Below are 21,062 nucleotides of genomic sequence, written 5' to 3'. Positions count from 1 at the left end.
AGGGCATTTTTTCTGTCCTTCCTCCCCCATGGCAAGAACTATTTCTCACCTCCTTTGAGACTATGTGGTCTAATCTCCCTCTCTCACTCAGAAAAGCTAAGCGGCATGCTCAGGTTCACCTAGAAAACCAAAATGGTATTTTTCTTCAAGTGAAAGGTGATAATACCTTCTGTGCTGGGTTCTGAAGCTTTGGTAGTAAATTTATTCAGGTTGCTATGCTTTGTGTGATTGTGTGCTTTACTTTTAGTTTATAAATTTTATTGTGCATGTTCTCATCATCAGGCACTCTGCTCAGCTCTTCATATTTTTTTTTCCTTTGATCCTCACAGTAACCATAGGGGGCAGGCAAGCATTTTCATCTGTGTTTTGTTGGTGAATTAACTGAAGCTCAGAGACGGTAAAGATTACTGCAATTTACACAGCTCCTACTGGCAGAGCAGGAATTGGATTCAAGCCTTTTTGCTTGTTCCATGAGGCTCATCTCATCTTTAGCAAGACTTTCATTTTTCTTCTTTGTTATCAGAATGTCAGCGATTACTGGTGACTGTTTTGTGTACCTGCCTCTCAGATCTGTGTGTGATTTGGCTTACTGGTTCTTATCTGGGTTGAGTTTAGAAACCAGATCAGATTAAAGATATGGGGGCCTCTTCTATGAATAATGTAACACTGTCTATTAGGTGGCCATTGTGCCCAGTCTAATGGCCTCTGAGAGGCCTTTTGCCAAGTCTCTCTTCTTATCTCCTCCCAGCCATATTCTGAATATACATCATTGTCGGTCTGATTCTGGAGGGGTGAAGGGTGATTATACTTAAACAAGGAGTAATGTTAGCAGAGCATTGTGTGTAAAGCTTAATATCATCTTTAAGGGAAATGTTTTATAGGAATTGATGTTGGTCTAAATAATTTGGCCATTCACAATTACAGGCCCACAAGATCTTATCTACAATGCCCAAATCCCCAAAAGCTCTGATAACAGAAAGCTTTGAATTGACATGAGACTATTTATTATAGTCTTTATTTATTCATCCTGCTTAGGATGAATAGCCTTGTTCCTAGATGTACGAATATGAATGTGTTTGACTATTGCTTGGGCTGATATGTAATATAGATACATCAATAGTGTTAGTTACCTATTGTACAAAAATTTATTAATTCTGATATTGAGTGACAGCTAGGGTTTCTATATATTAAGAGTTCTGATTAAATGATTGCTGGTATCTTGAGTTCTCTGAGCAGCGGCCTGTCTGTAAGTTTGAGAGTAATCTCTGTATTTTCACTAATGCTCTTTTTGACATTTTTCCCCCTTGCATCTCCTAATGGCAGTTAACCAATTATTTAAAGCATATTATGATGTGATAGTTGGAATGTACTTCTACAAGGTGAATGTCCCTTATCTGAAATGCTTGGGATCAGAAGTTTTTCATTTCAGATTTTTCCAGATTTTGGAATATTTGTATATATAATGATATATGTAAAGTTTGGGGAAGCAAATCTAAACATGAAACTAATTTATGCTTCAAATATACTTGAGAAGGGTTGATAGTATGGCTCTGTAGTTGTGTTAGTTAGGTTTTTTTGTTTCTGTGACTGAAATATCTGACAAGAACAATTTAGAGGAGGAAAAGTGTGTTTGGGGCTGTTTCAGAGGTTCAGTCTCCAGTCAGTTGAATGCTTGCTCTGGGCCCCAGATACAGCAAATATGGATGAAGGGCCCAGCAAAGGAGCCTTGTTCAGTTCATGGCTGGGTCAGGAAGTAGACAGCAGGAGGGGAGGAAGGAGCTACAGGGAGAGTGAATCCTTCCAGGGTAGCCCCCAGGGACCCCCTCTCCAACCATGCCCCATCTGCCTACAGTTACCACCCAGTCAGTCCATTCAAACTAGGGTGGACTGATGAGGTCACAGCTCTCATAGTCGACCACTTCACCTCTGAATATCTCTGCATTAACACTGGAGCTTTTGGGAGACACCCTGCATCCAAACTGTAACATGAGCTTTATGCATATAGTCTAAAGGTAATTCATGCAATATTTTAAGTAATCTTCTGTATGAAAAAAAATTTAATGTAATGGTGTGGAATTTTCCACTTTTGGCATCCTATTGGCATTCAAAAGGTTTTAGATTTTGGAGGTTCAGATTTTTGGATTCAGGATGCTCAATTGGAGTGTGGATCCCTGATTTGTGTCTGAAAGTTTATTTTAACTGTATATATAAACACTCCAGGGATAAACTAACATTTTATATCCATGTATGTATATATGTGTATATTTATTTATGTTATACATATATACACAATTATCTATTTTGAAGTATTATCAAGGAAATGAGACAGTATAAGTGTATGCTGTAATTTCTTTCTTCCTTTTTTAAAATTTTTGTGTCAAGAATTAAACCCAGGGTTGCTTAACTACTTGTCATATCCCTGGCCCTTTTTAAAATATTTTATTTTAGAGGGAAGAGAGGGAAGTTCTCACTGAGTTGGTTAGGGTTTCACTGAGTCGTTGAGGCTAGCTTTGAACTCACGATCCTCCTGCCTTAGCCTCCTTAGCTGCTGGGATTACAAGCATGTGCTACTGTAATTTCTTATGAATTACTAATTACTGTATATTTTTCTCCTTGTCCTTATCCCTGTGAAGTCATATTTTCCTTATCTACTTGAAGGCTTTTCTGGAATGGTACAAGTAGAATGGAGCATTCTGGGTATGATCTCTTGACAACCTATGGTTGAAATCCCACTCTGTGCATTTACTATCTCTGTGGACCTTATTTCAACTCACTGAGTCTTATTTTTCCTTGTTGTAAAGGGGAGACCAGACCTAATGTGTGGGATTATTGTGAGATCAGAAGTTATATAAGTTCATGTTATATGGTTTACGATCAATAACTGGTTGCCTAAATTATCATGTGCCATCCCGGTTACCTTTGTCACCTGTCATCTGATGCACAGTACAGTCTGTGGCTGAGTTAGCAGAAGGCTGAGTCATTGTCAGTTGCTCGTTTATAGTCATTCTGAATGATATCTACTTATATTAATGGTAAATCTTTATTACTGGATTTAATTTCTTAGGAAATGCAATTTTCTCAGTGAGATCATTACAGTTGTTGAATTTATGTTGCATTAAGTGTTTTCTGACAAAACAGGAGTCCAACCATCTTGGGTTGGAAGGTGTAGAGGCTGGAGGTGTGACTCAGGGGCAGAGTTCCTGCCTAGCACATGTAAGGCTTTGGGTTTTATATCCAGTACTGAAGAAAGAAAGAAAGCGAGGGGGCGGGGATGGAGGGAGGAAAGAAGGGAGGGAGAAAAAAAGGTGCAGAGTTTTGAAAATTTACAATTATTTCATTGGGTGCCATAAATACAGTATAGATTGATCAGTAAAAGAACCTGAATTTCTAATTTTTAATTATGGCCAGCTGAATGTGTGGAATGTACATAGTTTATAAGATTATATAAATGTTATGCATACTTAAGACTGAATTTGTAAAGTCCTTGGCTATTTTGAAAACAGGTTAAAATCCAAAAATCTGAATTTACTTTCCATTGCATTCTTAAGTTATTCTGTTGCACGTTTTGAAGCTTGTTATTTCTGTGAGTACTTTTTCAGTAAGGATTAATTATTGCCCTCCCGAATTAACAAAAAATAAGCGTTCTTCTCAGCACTTACCCATTGTTCAGTTTGGTCCACACTTTTTAATAGCAGTTGGTAGAAGATGCTCATACTGGGATTATGTGTTACTGACCTTAGCCACGCTCCACCATTGAGCTCCTGGAATGAATGCGGTAATGCTATAACATCCATGGGCTTAGGTAGAGTACAGGTGACCTGTCCACCCATAAAAGATCTGGAGATTTGGGTCAGTCAATTTGATTTATCCTCTCAGAAACTTATTTCTTTCCCTGAAGGTCACCTTTGTTTTTCAACCTGTTTCTTTCTTTTTTTTTTTTTTTTTGCTAATATTTTATCTTTAGTTATCCCTTTCAAACTGGGAAGTAAACTGGCCAAGAGAAGTATAAAAATCATGCTCTTCTGCATTTTACTCTTGTTATTTAAAAAAAAAAAATACTTCAGGTACCATTGTATTGTCATTTAAAAAATATTACCAACAATGTCTTTGTGGTATTTTCCCATGAATGTTCATCTTTTCATTTTGTAAATAAATATCAGACTGAAGCATGCAGATATTTTCTGAGTACATTCAGTTGCCTGTCAAATAAATTAAGGGATTCATGCCCATAGTCTTCTTTTTTTCTTTCATTTGATTTTTCCCCCATTAATTATCAATCAGTCAATTAAAGGAGTATTTATTTAGCTTTTTGTTTGCTAACCTCTGTGATCAGTCCTCTGTGACCATAAATATACCAGTGCCTGCCCCCAGGAAGCTGATATTCTATAGGGGAACTATGCAGTAAATAAGAAATAAGCTGCAATGAGGGAGATTGTTTGGTAGAGGAAAAAAGGAGGTGCTGTGTAAGAGAGGGGCTTATGTGGCTTCAGTAATATGTAGAAGAATAGGTCAGAAGGTGACGTTTGAGTTGCTTCTGAAAGTTAAGAGGGAACCATCTGAAGAAAGCTCCAGAGTAAACAACAACAAATACCAAAGTCCGGAGGCAGGAAAGAACATACAATGCGTCCGGCCGAATAAAAAGGACAGGCTTGAGATGTGGGAGGTGGGGCAGGCTGAGGGCACATCAGCAAGATGGGAAGAACATGATAGAGGGAAGACGTGCTTCAGAAGAAGAGGAGACTTTGGGGGATTAGATGTGTGGTTTGAGGAGTGGAAACCATGAAAGATGGAAATTTGTAAAAAGATGAATGCTGATATTAGTCACTGAATTGGGAAAGCTCTGGAGGTTTGGGGACAAAAATTCAAAAGTATAAAAAAGTGTGGGTTTTTTTTTTTGACATTGTTGTGTGAAATGCCTATTAGAGATCAAAATGTGTAGGTATTTTTGGATATATAAATGTGGAATTCCAATATTTTGACCTCAGATCTGAATGAGGAATTGTCAGTGTTTACATTAGATATTAAGGCTGTGTGATTGGATGAGATGACTAGGGACAAAGTAAAAGGATATAGAGGAAGATGGCACTTAATTACACCTGTGAGCTTGTAGGGATTGAACAGAAAGGGGGAAAGAGCAAAAAGAATGGAGAGGGAGGGGGCATTTCCAATGACAAAGAAAGAAATTCCAGGATTTTCAGGAGTAGAGGGAAGAGATTATTTCTAAGAGAAAATAGAGGAGAATATTTCTAAGGGAGAGTGATCCACTGTGTTGAATTAGGCTGGAGGAATGAGAAAAGATGACAGAGAACATCATTTGTGGAATTGTATACCTTGGAGATGCCTGCGAATTTTGGAAAAGCAAACTGAAGGCAGGGATCAGGCGAGAAGCAGACAGTGAGGGGAAGACGAGGAAGTAGAAATAATTTAGAGAAGGTTTTTGAGAAGAGAGAGATATTGGGTGAGACCTAGAGGGGACTGACTCATAAAGAGAAGTGATGCACCTTTCTTTTACAAGGGAATACGCTGAGGTACTTTTGCAAGCTTCTAGGAAAGATCCAGTGGAGGAGAGGCTGGTGACTCAAGTCAGTGGGGAAAGGAAGTCTTTGTGGAGATATCAAAGTAGGATCTGGAGAATTGAGTTTGGTCAGACCTGGGATGCATTTTCCTTCACAACAGGAAAAAAGCAATGAGAAGATGACTACAGATGTCCGTGGCCTGGAGCCTCGGTGGTGGGAAGATGAAGGCATCTCTGTGCAAGGACTGAACTTTCTTTGTGGTCCATGTAGCGTGCTGTCAATCAGGTTGGAGGTAGGGCTGAAGAAATTGGAAGGAAGAGAATTATATGTACAGTCAGAATCTTGGTGAATGGGGCAGAGAGTTTCCTGGGGAGAAATTGATAGTTACTGGACAGTGATGAGTTCCAATTTGTGATTTGTGATACATGTGAGGAGAAGATAATGTTTTCGAAGTATCCTTTAGTAATGTTCATCTACTCAAAAGCAAGTATAAAGAGTGCAAATAAAAGATGGAGAGAGAGAGAGAGAGAATAGGAGAGTGGAAAGTCTTTGGACAGGAGTAGAGATTGGGGCTGTATTTATAATGTGTCTAAGGTGTTTCTTTCTGTGGGTGAAGCAGTCCCTCATTAGAGTTTTGGCTTGGCAAACAGATCTTGAGTTGGATTTCAGACTCCACATACCCATTGAGGCAGTGAATAATCTTTTTAACACATGAAAGTGACCCTGAACCTGGAGTTTACTATATAAATGTCTTGTGCTCCAAAACAGTAGAGTTTTGCCTGGAAAATGGAAGAACATTTGCCTTGGAATAGCACTTGAAAACAACTCCTCACACTGAGACATAAAGCATCTAGGAATAAAAACAACAGCAACAAACTTTCATTACAAGTTGTCAGGGTGACTGATGGCCCCGAGGAAACCAGTTTCAGTGAATATAAGATACTGGATTTGATCTGAGAAGACTGTAGATTCAGAGGAGACTGCTGATCATAGAGTAGGAGCTCTGGGGCATGATGGAACAAGGGTTTGAGGGTTGGACGTGTACAGAAGGATAGAGTAGTATAGGAGGTACAGTCCAATATTGATTGACTAATTCAATGTCAGTAATGATCTAGCTGATAAAATACATAGATGTGTTGAGATATAGCTTCTTACAAAAATTAGTCATAAATATTTATTTTCTGGCAATGAGAGCCCCAGAAAGAGTTATAGAAGGTGGAACAGGTATTGTGGGATGGAAGTAGAGGAAGTGGGGGGCTCTTCTCTCTGCTTTCCAATTGCATAGCAGTAGTAGCCGAGGACAGAGTTTCCAAAAGTCCCATGGTGGAATCCTAAGTATCTTGGTGATGACTCAACCTCTATGTAGTGATGATTGGTCAACAAAGACCACAGATCATGGAGAATATCTACAATGACTCATTGTTCACTTTGGCTGCATTTTCCCCATAGCATGCTTTAATATATTTATTGGAGAAATGTTATTTTATTTCCAAAAGAACAAAATTACTTTGTGAAGGTACCCATTGAAATGCTTGAAGAATGGTTTCATTGTAAGTTTTCTACCTGCCACTCAAACTACTGGGGCTACTCTTTTCCATTCTAAAAGAGATAAATATATTTAAATCTCATATCACTGTAAAGGTCACCTTTTAAATACACCAAAATTTAGCAATGCATTACTGTGGGTTTCTAAGATATTCTGTTTCTATTAAAGTCTTTTTAAAAAGCCATTTGTTTGTGTTCAAGTACTCTTTTGATCAATTATAAGCACATGCACACTTGATTAAATAATATATCTTATAGCTTAAAATAGAAAATATTATTTAGCATTTTTAAAATGACATTTTAAAAAGTCCATTTTGTGGGTAGTCGTATTTTATGTTACACAAATGGCTATCGGCTATTTTATAGCCTATCATAGCTGATTTTATTACAGACATCTTTTTGAAAGCTAAGAGTTTACATTTAAAAAATCCTAGTTCCCCTTAGTATAAACTATTATAAATCTGTCACCCATGGATATCCATAAATCTTTTATGGGAAGCTACTTATACTTTTGTTCGGTACCATATTTTGCACCAAAGAATCCTATAATCTGTTATTTCTTCTGTTTGAAGTAAAAATTATTTTGGCTAACAATACCCTGGTAAACTTCACATGTATCTTTTAAGTTTTCAGCCTATCCTTGTTCTTTGTGATTTATAGATTTTAAAAAGATTTACAAAAACAGTCTTCTCTGCCTTTGTCTTCTAGCCAGAAATTTCCTTAACTTAAAAAAAAAAAAAATTCTTTTCCTGTAGTCATGCTCCTTCCCCTCTATTCCCTCCTTATGTTTCTCAGGATTCCCTCCAGCTCTGTTCTGGTCTTTCTTGAGCTGTAGCAACCAGGACTGCTAAATCAATGTAAAATCCACGTTGAGATTATAGACTTGTGTGAGTTCAGTGCTGGAAGTGATCTTAGAAACCCTCCCTGTTAATGCTCCAACCGCTTGGCTGTCTGCATGGTGCTCCTCTGTACCTGTTGTAACATTTCATTTATAAGCAGTGACTCTTAATGAAGCTGAATTTGAAGCTAGGGATGAGGGTGAGATGGAAGTTCTCTTCCAGCATATTTTATACTCTTTGTGACAGACTTTATAGTTTTAAAAAGTCCTCTAAGTCTTTTAGTGATCTAGTCCAATATTTTAAAGATGCAAATAAATAAATAAATAAAAATTGAGATCTGAAATTATTTATCCTATGCCGTATAGCTAGGAAATGACAGAGGTGGTAGAATTAGGTCTTTCTTTTGTGCATGCAGTATACAAGTAGCATTAAAGTTAATTTGTTGCCTGTGTGATAAAGTGTGTATGCATAGCCCTGAACTTCTTAACTTTAATGTTTGTTTTGGGGGGGTCTTAATGCTAGGATAAATTCCTTGAAAAAATTGGAAAAACATTCAGTATACCACATTGTAGCCTTGGATCTAATTTCTAAAAAAGAATAAATGAGGGGGTAGAGGGAACAAATACATTTGAACTATGTTCTATTAAAAATTTCATATAAATTACATTAATTTTAAAAGTCAGAATACAAATGAACACATATACTCTTACTATGATTATAAACTCATGTGTGTTTGTGTGGTGCTGGTATCTCATGCAAGGACTGTGCATGCTAAGCAAGCTCTGTAGGACTGAGCTATCCCCCTGTCCTTGAATATAAATTTTATAGTGAATATTCATTATAATAATTGGATTGCTAAAAATAGAATTTAGTTTCCAGAATATTCATTAATTTTAGTCATTGATTAAGTTCGCAATAAAAAAATATCTGACATCTGGTATGTGTTCATTTAAAAACATTTTTCCAGTTGCATTATTAAAGATATTATTAAGTTGTACCACCATTTGACCCAGCAATCCCTCTCCTTGGTCTGTAACCAAACGATTTAAAAACAGCATACTACAGGGCCACAGCCACATCAATGTTTATAGCAGCACAATTCACAATAGCTAAACTGTGGAACCAACCTATATGCCCTTCAATAGATGAATGGATAAAAAAAATGTGGCATATAAATACAATGAAATACTACTCAGAAATAAAAGAGAATAAAATCATGATAGAGTTAGAGAAGATAATACTAAGTAAAGTTAGTCAATCCCAAAAAGCCAAATGCCAAATGTTTTTTCTGATATAAGGAGGCTGATTCATATTGGGGTAGGGAGGGGGAGCATGGGAGGAATAGACAAACTCTAGATAGGGAAGAGGGGTGGGAGGGGAAGGGAGGGGGCAGGGGGTTAGAAATGATGGTGGAATGTGATGGACTTTATTCTCCAAAGTGCACGTATGAAGACACAAATCGGTGTGAATATACTTTGTATATAACCAGAGATATGAAAAATTGTGCTCTATATGTGTAATAAGAATTGTAATGCATTCCACTGTCATAGATAAATTAAAAAATTAATTAAAAAAAGAAAAAAAATTATTAAGTTGCACATGTGCCTGCTATAAGCAAAATGAATATCCCAGTATTTCATGAAATTCATATAGATGATTAGGGAAACTCTTCTTTATTGAGTGTTTACTACATCTTGATATGTTTATGTGTTTGGTTCCTCATTATCTCCTTAAAATATTGCTGCAAAAGTAAGTGTTAGTTTATTTAATAAACCCTTGTTGAGTTGCTACTGTGAGCAGGCCCTCTAGGACCCAGGTGCATTAATGATTCAGAAGCTTCCAGCTGACAAGAAAACAGTCTCCTTCAGTCACAATCAGAGACATTAGGAAGCAGGTAGAAAAATGGCCCCAAAGATGAGGGGATTATTCTGGACTGTCTGGCTGGGCCCGACCTCATCTGACAAATCCTTAAAAGTGAAGGAGGAGGCAGAGGGACTGGGGAAGAGAGAAGTGATGTAAGGGTTTCCCCCACCATTGTTGGTGTTGAAGGTGGAGTCAGTGACTAAGAGCCAAGGAATATGGTGGCCATTAGAAGCTGGAAGCCGGTAGGAGACAGATTCACCCTGAGAACCTCCAGGAGGGAATGCGGCTCCACCAGCAGTGTTAGACTCTAACCTATGGAAGATAGTAATATTTCTGTTGCTTTAAGCCACTAAGCTTGTGGTTATTTATTATAGCAGCATGTGAACCCTAATAGTCATGGTAAGGGGTGTCATGGTGTGCTTTGAGAAAGGAACCATCAGTTTGGGAGGCATTTGCACCAAATTCTGAAGGGTCTGTAGAAGTTAGTGTGGTGGAAAGGAGATGACTGAAAGCTGGAGGCCGGAAGAGGGGCAGGTTAAAATGACTAAAATGTAAAGTTCTGAAGGTGACAGAAGCAGTGACTTTTTAGATGATTAGTAATTGGTTCATTTTTGTAGATAATATGTGAGGCTTGAGTGATAATGATTCTTGGACAGGTAAGAAGGAGCTAGATCATGAAGGACCTTGTGTGCCAACAGGGCAGATTTCTCAAGCTTTCTTGGTAGTTGTGGTGGAGCTTTGATGATCCAAAAACTCATATTCTTTTTGCTCATGTAACCAATGAAGGAGACGTGTCTTACTAAAAACTAAGAGTTGTTTTTTAGCAGTTTCCTGCAAAGTGGATATTTTTAAAGGACTATCTCTTTTTCCACGGATGACCAGGAGACAATCTGACAGTCAGTTCCCTACTTTCTAGGTTCATAACATCCCACCTGCCCCCCAGACTGTGTGACTGGCTGTTCTCTTTTCTGTGGGATCCTGACTGAGGCCAAGTGCTCATGGCCCTCTTAGCTTCCTTATCTTTTGAAGCATGACTTTGGGTTTTCTATCTTACCTGTTGGCCTCATCCTTTATATTTGTTGAGTATATAAAGGTCTTTTGTATATGGAATTCCCTGCCTGAATCTTTAGTTGTTCTTCAATGTTCGCCTTCTTTTCTCTAGTCTGGGCATTCCTAGAGTTTAATCTGTAATGATCTATTTTTCCATTAGTGGTTGCAGCAGAACCTATGAATATTCTTGAATAATAAAGGACTTTGTGGAGAGTGAAAATATCTGGCTTTACTAAACTTTACAATTACTGAATTTTATATATTGAGTGTTCATAAGACAAAACATGCCTGTTCATGGTAGATTAATTGCATGTGTGCACTCCTTTAATTATTTGCTTTCTTGTACCTTTTTGGCATGACCTTTATCTGGTTATTCTTAATACTATTTTCTGTTGATGTTTAAAAATTGAAAATATATGGTACATGCCTGTAATCCCAGCAGCTCGAGGGGCTGAGGTAGAAGGATTGTGAGTTCAAAGCCAGCCTCGGCAAAAGCGAGACACTAAACAACTTAGTGAGACTCTGTCTTTAAATAAAATATAGAATAGAGTTGGGGATGTGGCTCAGTGTTTGAGTGCCCCTGAGTTCAATCTCTGGTACCTGTCCCCCCACAAAAAAAATTGAAAATATGGGCAGGATTAGGGGAGAATAAACATCACCAAAAACAACCACTCAAATTATGGTGGGTGACTTATAAATTTTAAAAATTAAAGAAATATATGCATTTTATTACAAAATAATCAAAATGCATCGAAAGGGTTAAAACAAAATATCATGGTTATTTTCTCATAAAAGTTCCCCTCTTTTAGTTTTTTCTTTTGTCATTTATACCTTTTTCATATTCCAAATAAGTATGCTATTGTCTTTAATACATTAATGTTAGACGTTGTCTACTGTCATCCTATTTTGGTAAATATAAAGAAAATAGCTTTCTTGGGCTGGGGTTGTGGCTCAGAGGTAGAGCACTCTCCTAGCGTGTTTGAGGCACTGGGTTCGATCCTCAGCACCACATAAAAATAAAGGTATTGTGTCCATCTACAACTAAAAAAACATTTTTTTAAAAAAGAAAATAGCTTTCTTATGCTACTGTTCTCTTCCTTTTGTCGCTGATTTTTTAGGTAATATTCTGTGTTGACCTATTATTCTTATTCAAACATTATTAGCAGCCACGCACTGAAGTTAGCTATAATTTCGTTTCCTCTCTGTTTGCTTTGTCTGAAATTAATAACGGCCTTGTTTTTGTGTGCCTTGTTTTCTTTGCTCTTAGTGCTAATCCTTCTTACATTTTCCAATGGCCCGTCAGTATAATTTTCCACAAAGTCAATCACGTTAAGCAGTCTATCACTTCTAATTTTTTTTATCTTGTTTTTTTTTTTTTAAATTTTTTATTGTGGGTTGTTCAAAACATTACAAATTTCTTGACATATCATATTCCACACTTTGATTCAAGTGGGTTATGAACTCCCACCTTCACCCCATACACAGATTGCAGAATCACATCAGTTACACATCCATTGATTTACAAATTGCCATACTAGTGTCTGTTGTGCTCCACTGCCTTTCCCATCCTCCACCCTCCCCCCTCCCCACCTCTCCCCTCCCCTCCCCTCCTCTCTCTCTACCTCCTCCACTGTATAACCCTGAGGGTCTCCTTCCATTACCATGCAATTTTCCTTCTCTCTCCCTTTCCCTCCCACCTCTCATCCCTGTTAAATGTTAATCTTCTTCTCCTGTTCTTCGTCCCTACACTGTTCTTAGTTACTCTCCTTATATCAAAGAAGACATTTGGCATTTGTTTTTTAGGGATTGGCTAGCTTCACTTAGCATAATCTGCTCTAATGCCATCCATTTCCCTGTAAATTCTATGATTTTGTTGACATCTCTTCGGCAGTCCTGCTGCTAGGCCTGCTGCCTCGCCACCACGCCGGGCATTCCCTTTGCTTTTCACCAAGTGTGGAATCTCTTTGTCCTGGATCTTGTGTGTTTTCTTTTTTTCCCCCTCTTAGTTATTTCCTCATTTTGTTGGAGTGTGTCCTTTGTATGTTTTGTCAAGTTAAAACAAGAGCATTCAGAATGGCGATGACAGCCCTCATCTGCTCCGGTTTGAATTCACACGCTCTCCCTGTTTGACCATTAGCATGATAGCCCCTTGCCTTCTCCAGGTGTTGGGTCTCTTCTTGCTTATATGCTCCTCATGCCTTCCTTCTTCTTGATTTGCAAAGTGAGTTTGGTGGAAGACATTCTTCAAATATGGTGTATCTGAGCAAAATACAAAGGCACATTATAAATAGATGATCATTATTCTATATTTACTTTAATACTAGAATAAGGACTCCAAAGAATATGGAGATGTGAAAAATCATTTCTGCCCAGAGTGAGTTTATAAAACAGTTGGACAGACAAGATCTAGATGAGAGTGTTTAAGTAAAATTAAGTGTGAAGTTAGATCAGAATTCAAGGGCTTTTCCAGGGAATATGTGATTAATTTCTGTATAAAGCAGAGTACTGAGTTTTATGAAAAAAAGAAAGAGTGCTGACTCTAGCTGGGATGGAATGTATTCTGGAAGAGGAGTTCTTTAATTCTTAAAGAATTGTAGGGTTTTGTTAAATGGAGAAGGTAGGAAGGACATTTTTATATGGATATGAAATTTTTATGTGGGTGTAGTATCAAGAATATTCTAGAGGAAAAAAAAAGCATACCACCCTGACCTTAACAGATTGTGGGAAAATCTCGGGGTTAAAGTTGGAAAAGTAAATTGTGGATAGATTATAGAGGACATTCCATTCCAAGTGTTATGGCTTGGATCTTTAATATTCCCTAAAAAGCTTGTGTATTAGGCAATGTAGGAATGTTCAGAGGTGAAATGTTCTGCTCATCTCGGGCCCAAGACAATGGAATTGACTGACCCTAGATTGAACCTCTGGAGCCATGAGCCCCAGGTGAACTTTTCTTTCGTTAAGTTGTTCCTTGTCAGGTATTTGGTCACAAGTAAAGCAATTTAAATTTATTTTGCAGTCAGTGAAACACTCTCAGAAGTTTTTTAGTAAGCAGAAATGGTGGGATGAAGTTGATGACATTCCAGAATGTCACCTGAATGGAATCATAACCTGGAGTCTTTTATGTCTGGCTTCTTGCACTTAAAATGCATTTAAGATCCTATCCATGTTGTTGCCCACATATCAGTAGTTCGTTTTTGTTACGGAGTCATATTTCAGTGCATGCATATATCACACTCTATTTACCAGTTCATATTTGGGTTGTTTCCAGTTTTAGGTCATTTTGTATAAAACTGCTGTAAACATTTGCATACAGGTTTTGTGTGGACATGTGTTTTCATTTCTTTTGGGTAAATACCTGGAGGTAGGATTGCTAGACAGCATTATAAGTGAGTGGTTAGCTTTATGACACACTGCCAACAGTTTTTCAAAATGGCTGTACAACTTTCCATTCTTATCTGCAGTAATGGGAGTTGCAGTATCTCCATGTTCTTTCCAGTGTTTCATATAGTCATTGTCTTTTTTTTTTTTAAGTACTGGGGAAGTAACCTAGGGATGCCCTACCACTGAGCTACATCTCCAACCCTTTTAATGTTTTGTTGCTGAGACAGGTTCTTGCTAAGTTGCTTACGGCCTCACTAAGTTGCTGAGGCTGGCCTCAAAGTTAGCTTCCTGCCTCAGCCTCCCGAGTTACTGGCATTATAGGTGTATTCCACATCCAGTGGATACAGTCATTTTCTTGAAGTCATTTGAATCTCTAGTGATCTCATGGTGGTTTGAATATACATATCTCTAATTATCCAAGATGCAAAGCATCTTTCCATGTGCTTATTTACCATCTACATATCTTCTATAGTGATTTATCAGTTTAAGTCTTTTACTCATTTTTAAAAGAATGTGTTTATTGATGTGTAAAAAGTATACTTGTTCATTACAAATTCAAAAATGCAGAAAAATATAAATAGGAAAGGAAGCCACCTTAATTCCAAGTATCCAGAAATAACCATTTTAATATTAATATTATAGACATTTCACCCTTTTTGTATATACACTGATAAAAGGACAGGCAAGTGGGTAGATGATAAACAGATGGATGACTAGATGGACATATGGAAAATTTTATGTAAATGAGATCATAGTTGATATGTTGATTTTTTTATTGTAAAATAATTCACATTCCATAAAACTCATCCATAAAAGCATACAATTTCACTGTTTTTTTTTAGTATTTCCACCACTTTTTTAAAATTATTTTTTATTTATATATGACAGTGGAATGCATTACAATTCTTATTACACCTATAAAGTATTTCCATCACTTTTAATTTCAGAAAAGCTCTCATCCCAAAGAGAAATTCCATATTCATTAAATGTCAATTTTCATTGCCCCCCCCCCCCCCACACACAACAAGTAACCTACTCTTTCTCTCTATGTATTTACCTGTTTTGGAAACTTCATATGAATGGAATCTTTTTGCGTCTGACTTCCTTCACTTAGCATGCTTTCTAGGGTCATCTTGTAGCATGTAACACTACTTCATTCCTTTTTATGACCAACTAATATTTTAGGTATTGGTATACCATATTGTATTTATCAATTCTTCCTGCAACTGATGAACTATTTGACAATTTTAAATAATGCTGCCATAAATGTTTTTGTGTGTACATATATTTTCCATTTCTTACCTTGAAATACCTAGAAATGTTGCTCAGTTTTTATATTGAGTTGTCTTGTCATTATGGAGCTCCTAGATATATAAAGTTTTAAATTGTGAACTTGCAGGTGTACGTATTTTTTAATTCAGGTAACCCTAGTCATTTTACTTTTGATGTAAACATAACGAAGGGTTTATAATGACTTGATTATTCAGTGTCTTCCAAATATCGTTAAATCAACTTATTGATTTCATGATGATGATGATGATGATTAATGTTAACATTTTCAGTGGGTCAAGCCCAGGGTCTCAGTCACAGTAGGTAAGTTCTCTGCCACTGAACTACACTCTGGGCTGTATATTATTGATGTATTTTTTTAATCTTAAATATTTCTTCAGATTTTACTCCTTCCTAGAATTCCTAGTCACCAATTGCATGAAAATTCATTCATATTGCCTTCTCAGTAGAGCCATCATACCAAGGTATTGACCTAAGTCTTTAGGGGAGAACTTTAAAGCTCAAATATGAGAATAAATGTAGTCGTAATCATTTTATGAAATGGATTTTATTTTGTTAATATCTATATATCCCTTTTCATTTCTCACAATTGACATGATTTCTTCAGTAAGAAGTATTCTAGATATAAGTATAAATAAATACCCCAGTTACATTTGGTGACTTAAATAAAGGTGCCTTGGTGGCTGTCTGTCAATTTTTTATTTAGGGTGTGCATGATGTAGAGTGGCACCCTGTAAGTAATGGAGCTGTGCCTGTCATGCTGTTTCTTTCAGCATTGCTGATAGACAGAGTGCCTTGGAGGCTGAGCTGAGGACAGTGCAGGCCTCTCGCAGAGATCTGGAGAACTTTCTAAAGTGGGTCCAAGAAGCAGAAACCACCTTGAATGTGCTTGCGGATGCCTCTCAGCGGGAGAATGCTCTGCAGGACGGGGTCTTGGCCAGGGAACTCAAACAGCAGATGCAGGTAAGTGTGTGGAAACCACACCAGGATTTTTGTTTATGCTGTGCTTTCTGGATTCATCTACATGCAGATTTATTACTGTTAAAAGGTGAGGCTTTCACCTTATTCAGTTATGAAATCCATGTGCCCCTGTGAATAATTGGTTTCTGGAAATAAGATCTTTAAAGTGCTTTTACTTAATATTGGGGGGGGGGGAACTCCCTGTTTTATGGAAGTAATAATTGTTTATTTAGAGGTAGAGCCTCAATGCTCTTCTGTTTTCTGTCACTTTAAGCTCTATTGGAGTTAGCTTTATTGAATCCTAAATTATAAGGGCATTTTCCCTTAATATGAAATAGTTTCTTTCCCCATTCATTATAAATACTTAATATAAAAGCTACAAAAGCCCTATGGCTTGGTTTACAACTCAGGCTATTAGGCTTGAAGGTATTATTTTTATGTCTTTAGCTTGATAGCTATGATTGCATATGCAGTCTGAGGTTCAAATTTTTCTTCTACAAGAAATGTTCTAATGTAAACTCTTTTCTTTAAACAAATTTTCTGAGAAATCTAATGAAGCCCATCCGAATCTGTTTTCCACCCCAAGTCCTGCTGCTTCTGTGCCCTTGAACCTCTCATTTTATGCGTGAGTTGACCTCTTCTTGCCAATCACATAGGCGTTCTCACTTTGAACTTAATTCAAAACCTATGTCAGCAGGGAATTCTCCTTGTCTAGTATAGCTTTACACCTGGTGGCCTCTTTATGCCATGGCAGTCACACATCAGTTTGACAATTACAATTTCTGATATGCTGGTGAATATATGTTCTATTGTCGTTTGATGCATATGTCCACCTGTCCCCAGTTAATCACATGGTTCCTCAAGGACAGCAATGATGCTCTTCCATGTTGTTACACATAGAGTGCTCTGGATGCAAATCCTAAGTCTGAACTGACTGCTTCTCTTGGACCCTGACTTCACCTGTTCAAATTTACTATTGAAGATGGTATTTGAATCAACTCTTGGGAACTCTTTTCCCTGGACATATCCAAAAGATTGTTTTTTTTAAAAAGTCAGTGAATATGTGGATCTGGATAAAGGGTCTAAAGACTTTGTTTGAACTCTTCTTATTCTTATACTTTCTAAGTTTGAAATCATTTTCATTAAAAAATTACAGAATTTTTAAAAAGAAACTTTTTTGGTACAGGTTTATATATAGCTTGTTCCCATGCATAAAGACTCTTACTGTGTTTAACGGTTGAGTTTTTAAGATTAATTTAGTGAAAATCTGTTGACTTACATTACATTTAATTTCTTATTCATTGCACAATATATTTGTGACTTGGTAATGAGAATAACCAGGCAAGTATTGAAATTAAATGGGTTCTTTTGTCTCACCCACTGGAGTCTCAAAAGGTCACTATTAATGTTAATTGATACAGTATTTTGCAATCATCTGGATGTTAGAGGTAACAGAGGGTTGTCAATGTGGGTAGATGATTATTTTTTATGATTTGAACAACAATAAGCCTGGTCTATAAATGCTTATGTATATATTTTAATTTGTATGATAGTTCTTACTTCAACATATTTAGACTACGCACTTGAGTAGGTAACAGTTTATAGGCAGGGAACAGAGGAGGCTTAAAATGAACTTGATAATGAGTACCAGCAAAACACAGGTCTGCTGCAGAGTTTAATGTTGTTTTCTGATACATTTTGTCTTATTCTAACCATAGCCCAAGCTCCTTTCAATATTTAATGAATATTCAAACTATGGTAGAAATAAATTTAAATAGAAATGTTTAAAATCTTTTAAATAAAAATAACTAAGCACAGGATTACTTGTCTTAGAGCAAATAGCAACAAGAGAAAAGGCTGCTGACTAAAGCACTAAAATATAATGTATATAGTAATTGTTTTCCAGAAATAATGGTGCTAATATTGTCTGCTTAGGTTCATAGGAAGTATTAAAAAGTGCATTTTCAGGGCTGGGGTTGTGACTCAGTGGTAGAGTGCTCACTTAGCATGTGTGAGGCCCTGGGTTTGATCTTCATCACCACTTAAAAAAATAAATAAATGGAATAAAGATATTGTGTCCAACTACAACTAAAAAATAAATATTAAAAAAAGTACATTTTCAGGAGCCTACTTAAATCTGTTTATCTGAAGGTAAGAATGTGCATTTGTTATGTTTAGGAAGTTTTACATTAGGGTAATTTGTATGATTTTTTTTTCTCTCTTGCTTCTTTACTAAATGCTCTTAATTTGAAAGCATTCTCTTCATTTTATTTAAAAAAACATATTCTGTGGGTTCACTTTCAGCACCTTATTGGTAGGTGATCTTTAGAGACTTAGTATCTTTGGCTGAGTATTTTTGAGGCAAGAGAATTTTAATTTTCCTATAGGCTTACACCGTAATGATGCTCATTTGTGTGAGTGATTTAAAATAGAAACTTGTTTGGAAATGAAAGATTTGTGTTGAATAAATAAATGTGCAAAACCACTGGAAGTCTTAAATTTGTTGGAGGCGCGGTGGTGGTAGTGGGCCATCTCCATAGGCACTGTGCAAGATGGAGAGACTTTGAAGGAGTTGTGTTCCATGCACAGAACTGGTTAGATGACATGTTCACTGTTTATGTTTGCTTCATGTCTTGTGGTTGTATTTTGTGAAGATGAAATTTATTTTATATTCCATCCAAAGTGAATCTTGGTTCAACTTTGATCGTTTGGAAACACAGTGGAACACGAAGATGAATTTCTGGAGGTGTGTATACTGCCTGCCATTTTTTTGTCAAGGGATATGTGGTGATGGATTTATGTTCCAACACAAGATCCAACACAAGACCTCAGCAGAGGCCTGTTGGCAGGAGAAAAGCAGATCCTTTGGTGACTTGCAGGAAAGAGAACCTCCTTGAAAACTGAGCAGTCTAGACCATAAAGGGCCTTGCATACCTGGTTAAGGCATTTATACTTCAACCTGGTGGCAGTGGGGAGAAGTTAGTTGACAAGGATAGTAAGCCAGACATGAATGTCTTATGACTTCTCTTTTATAGGAATCTAGCTAATGGCATTATGAGGAATGGATTTGCACTAGGAAGAAACAACAATTGTCTGAATACATTACTCTCCAGGCCACGGGTGAGAAGGACCAGGAGAGAGTGGGTGGTAGAGGGAGTGGAGATACATGCCTTGGCAGTATGGGTCAACTGAGTGGGGGAGTACTAAAGATAAAGAAGAAGGCCTTGTGGTAGTAGAGCCTGCGGCAGGGAACACGGGAAAATTCCAGGACTGGGTGCAAGTTAGTAGGGAAAGTGAAGGGATGGCAAATTCCAGTCTGACTATATTTCAATGAGGCACTTGAGTGACATCTAGGAAGAGCTGCCTGGGACTCAACTGTTACTGTGACTCTGCATCCCAATGAGAGAATTTGGCCCAAATTTGAGAAACTATTATTTATTTATTACTTCCATGTGAAAACCTGTATTGGCTTACCAATTAGTTTATTAATTAAGATACATTTAAATTTTCATGGCCAACAGTCCAGGACATGATTTTAATTATATATTTTTAATTTAAGCTTTGTATTTTAGTAGTACCAATTAATTGAGATGTTCTGAGTCTTTCCTGGGTGACATTCTGAGGCCATGAGGCCTTTCTGGAGTGGTATAATAGGTGGCTGGTTTTGCTCTGTAACAATTTGTGTTTTAGGATTATTATATTTTCATCTCCTAGTTTGCTTTTAGCCCAGTTTTTATCCTTGTGTTCCACTGGTGCAGACTTTGTAGATTATTTTGGATCTTTCTCCATATCTAGCCTCATACCCGGCACTGTGTTTTGGGAATTCACCTGCTGGTTCTGGAATGGTAGTTATACTGGTCAAGCATTCCTAATCCAAAAATCTGAAATCCAAACACTCCAAACTCTGAAAGTTTTTGAGTGCTGACTTGATGCCACAAATGGAAAATGACACACCATGAAAGTTTGTCCCATGTACAAAATTGTTAATATATTGTACAGAATTACAATCTGGCTATGTGGATAAAGGCACATTTGAAACATAAAAGAATTTTGTTTAGACTTGGGTTTCATTCCCAGGATATCTCTTTATGTATTTGCAATTACTTCATCCCCAAATCTGAGAAATCTGAAATCCAAAATAGTTCTGGTCCTGAGCATTTCAGATTAGGGATACTCAACCTGTAACTTCCTATTTTTCTTAGCAACCTTATTGGTTATGATTCTCATACTAACTAGTCTACTTTACAGTTCAGTTGTTTTTAGCATATGCACAGTTATGCAACCATCACCAACATCAACTCAGGACATTTTTATCACCTTGACTGACAATCTTTTTCTCTTTAGCTATCAATCCCTTATTCCATCCCACCATTCCTTTCCCTCCACCCTAAGTAATTACTAATTTATCTGTTTGCCTACGAACTTGACATTTTATTTTGTGGACTTACTATTTTACATTATATTAATTGACAACACGTTCTGTTTTGGGCTTTAACAAATTCCATTGATACTGTTAGCCTCACCAGAGGGAGGCAGTATAGAATCTCAGTAGAAATTTGCAGGAGTGAATACAGACCAGCAGTAGCCCACAAGATACTTCTTGATAAACACAACCCTG

The 21,062-nt window shown here is 37.0% G+C and overlaps 1 protein-coding gene across 5 annotated transcripts in view; it reads left to right on the top strand.

Annotated features, from left to right (window-relative positions):
• The window catches only part of Utrn (utrophin), a 515,075-nt gene that overhangs the window by 262,762 nt on the left and 231,251 nt on the right, over positions 1–21,062 (top strand). For all 5 annotated transcript variants that reach the window (XM_071612949.1, XM_071612948.1, XM_071612950.1 and 2 more), the window contains one exon: positions 16,258–16,447. In XM_071612949.1, the coding sequence (XP_071469050.1) occupies positions 16,258–16,447 (190 nt within the window). The remainder of the gene's footprint in view (positions 1–16,257; positions 16,448–21,062) is intronic.

This window comes from Marmota flaviventris, chromosome 6, assembly GCF_047511675.1.
Source record: "Marmota flaviventris isolate mMarFla1 chromosome 6, mMarFla1.hap1, whole genome shotgun sequence".
NCBI lineage: Eukaryota > Metazoa > Chordata > Mammalia > Rodentia > Sciuridae > Marmota > Marmota flaviventris.
Note: the sequence above shows the minus strand (reverse complement) of the source record. Positions and strands in the feature narration are given on the sequence as shown.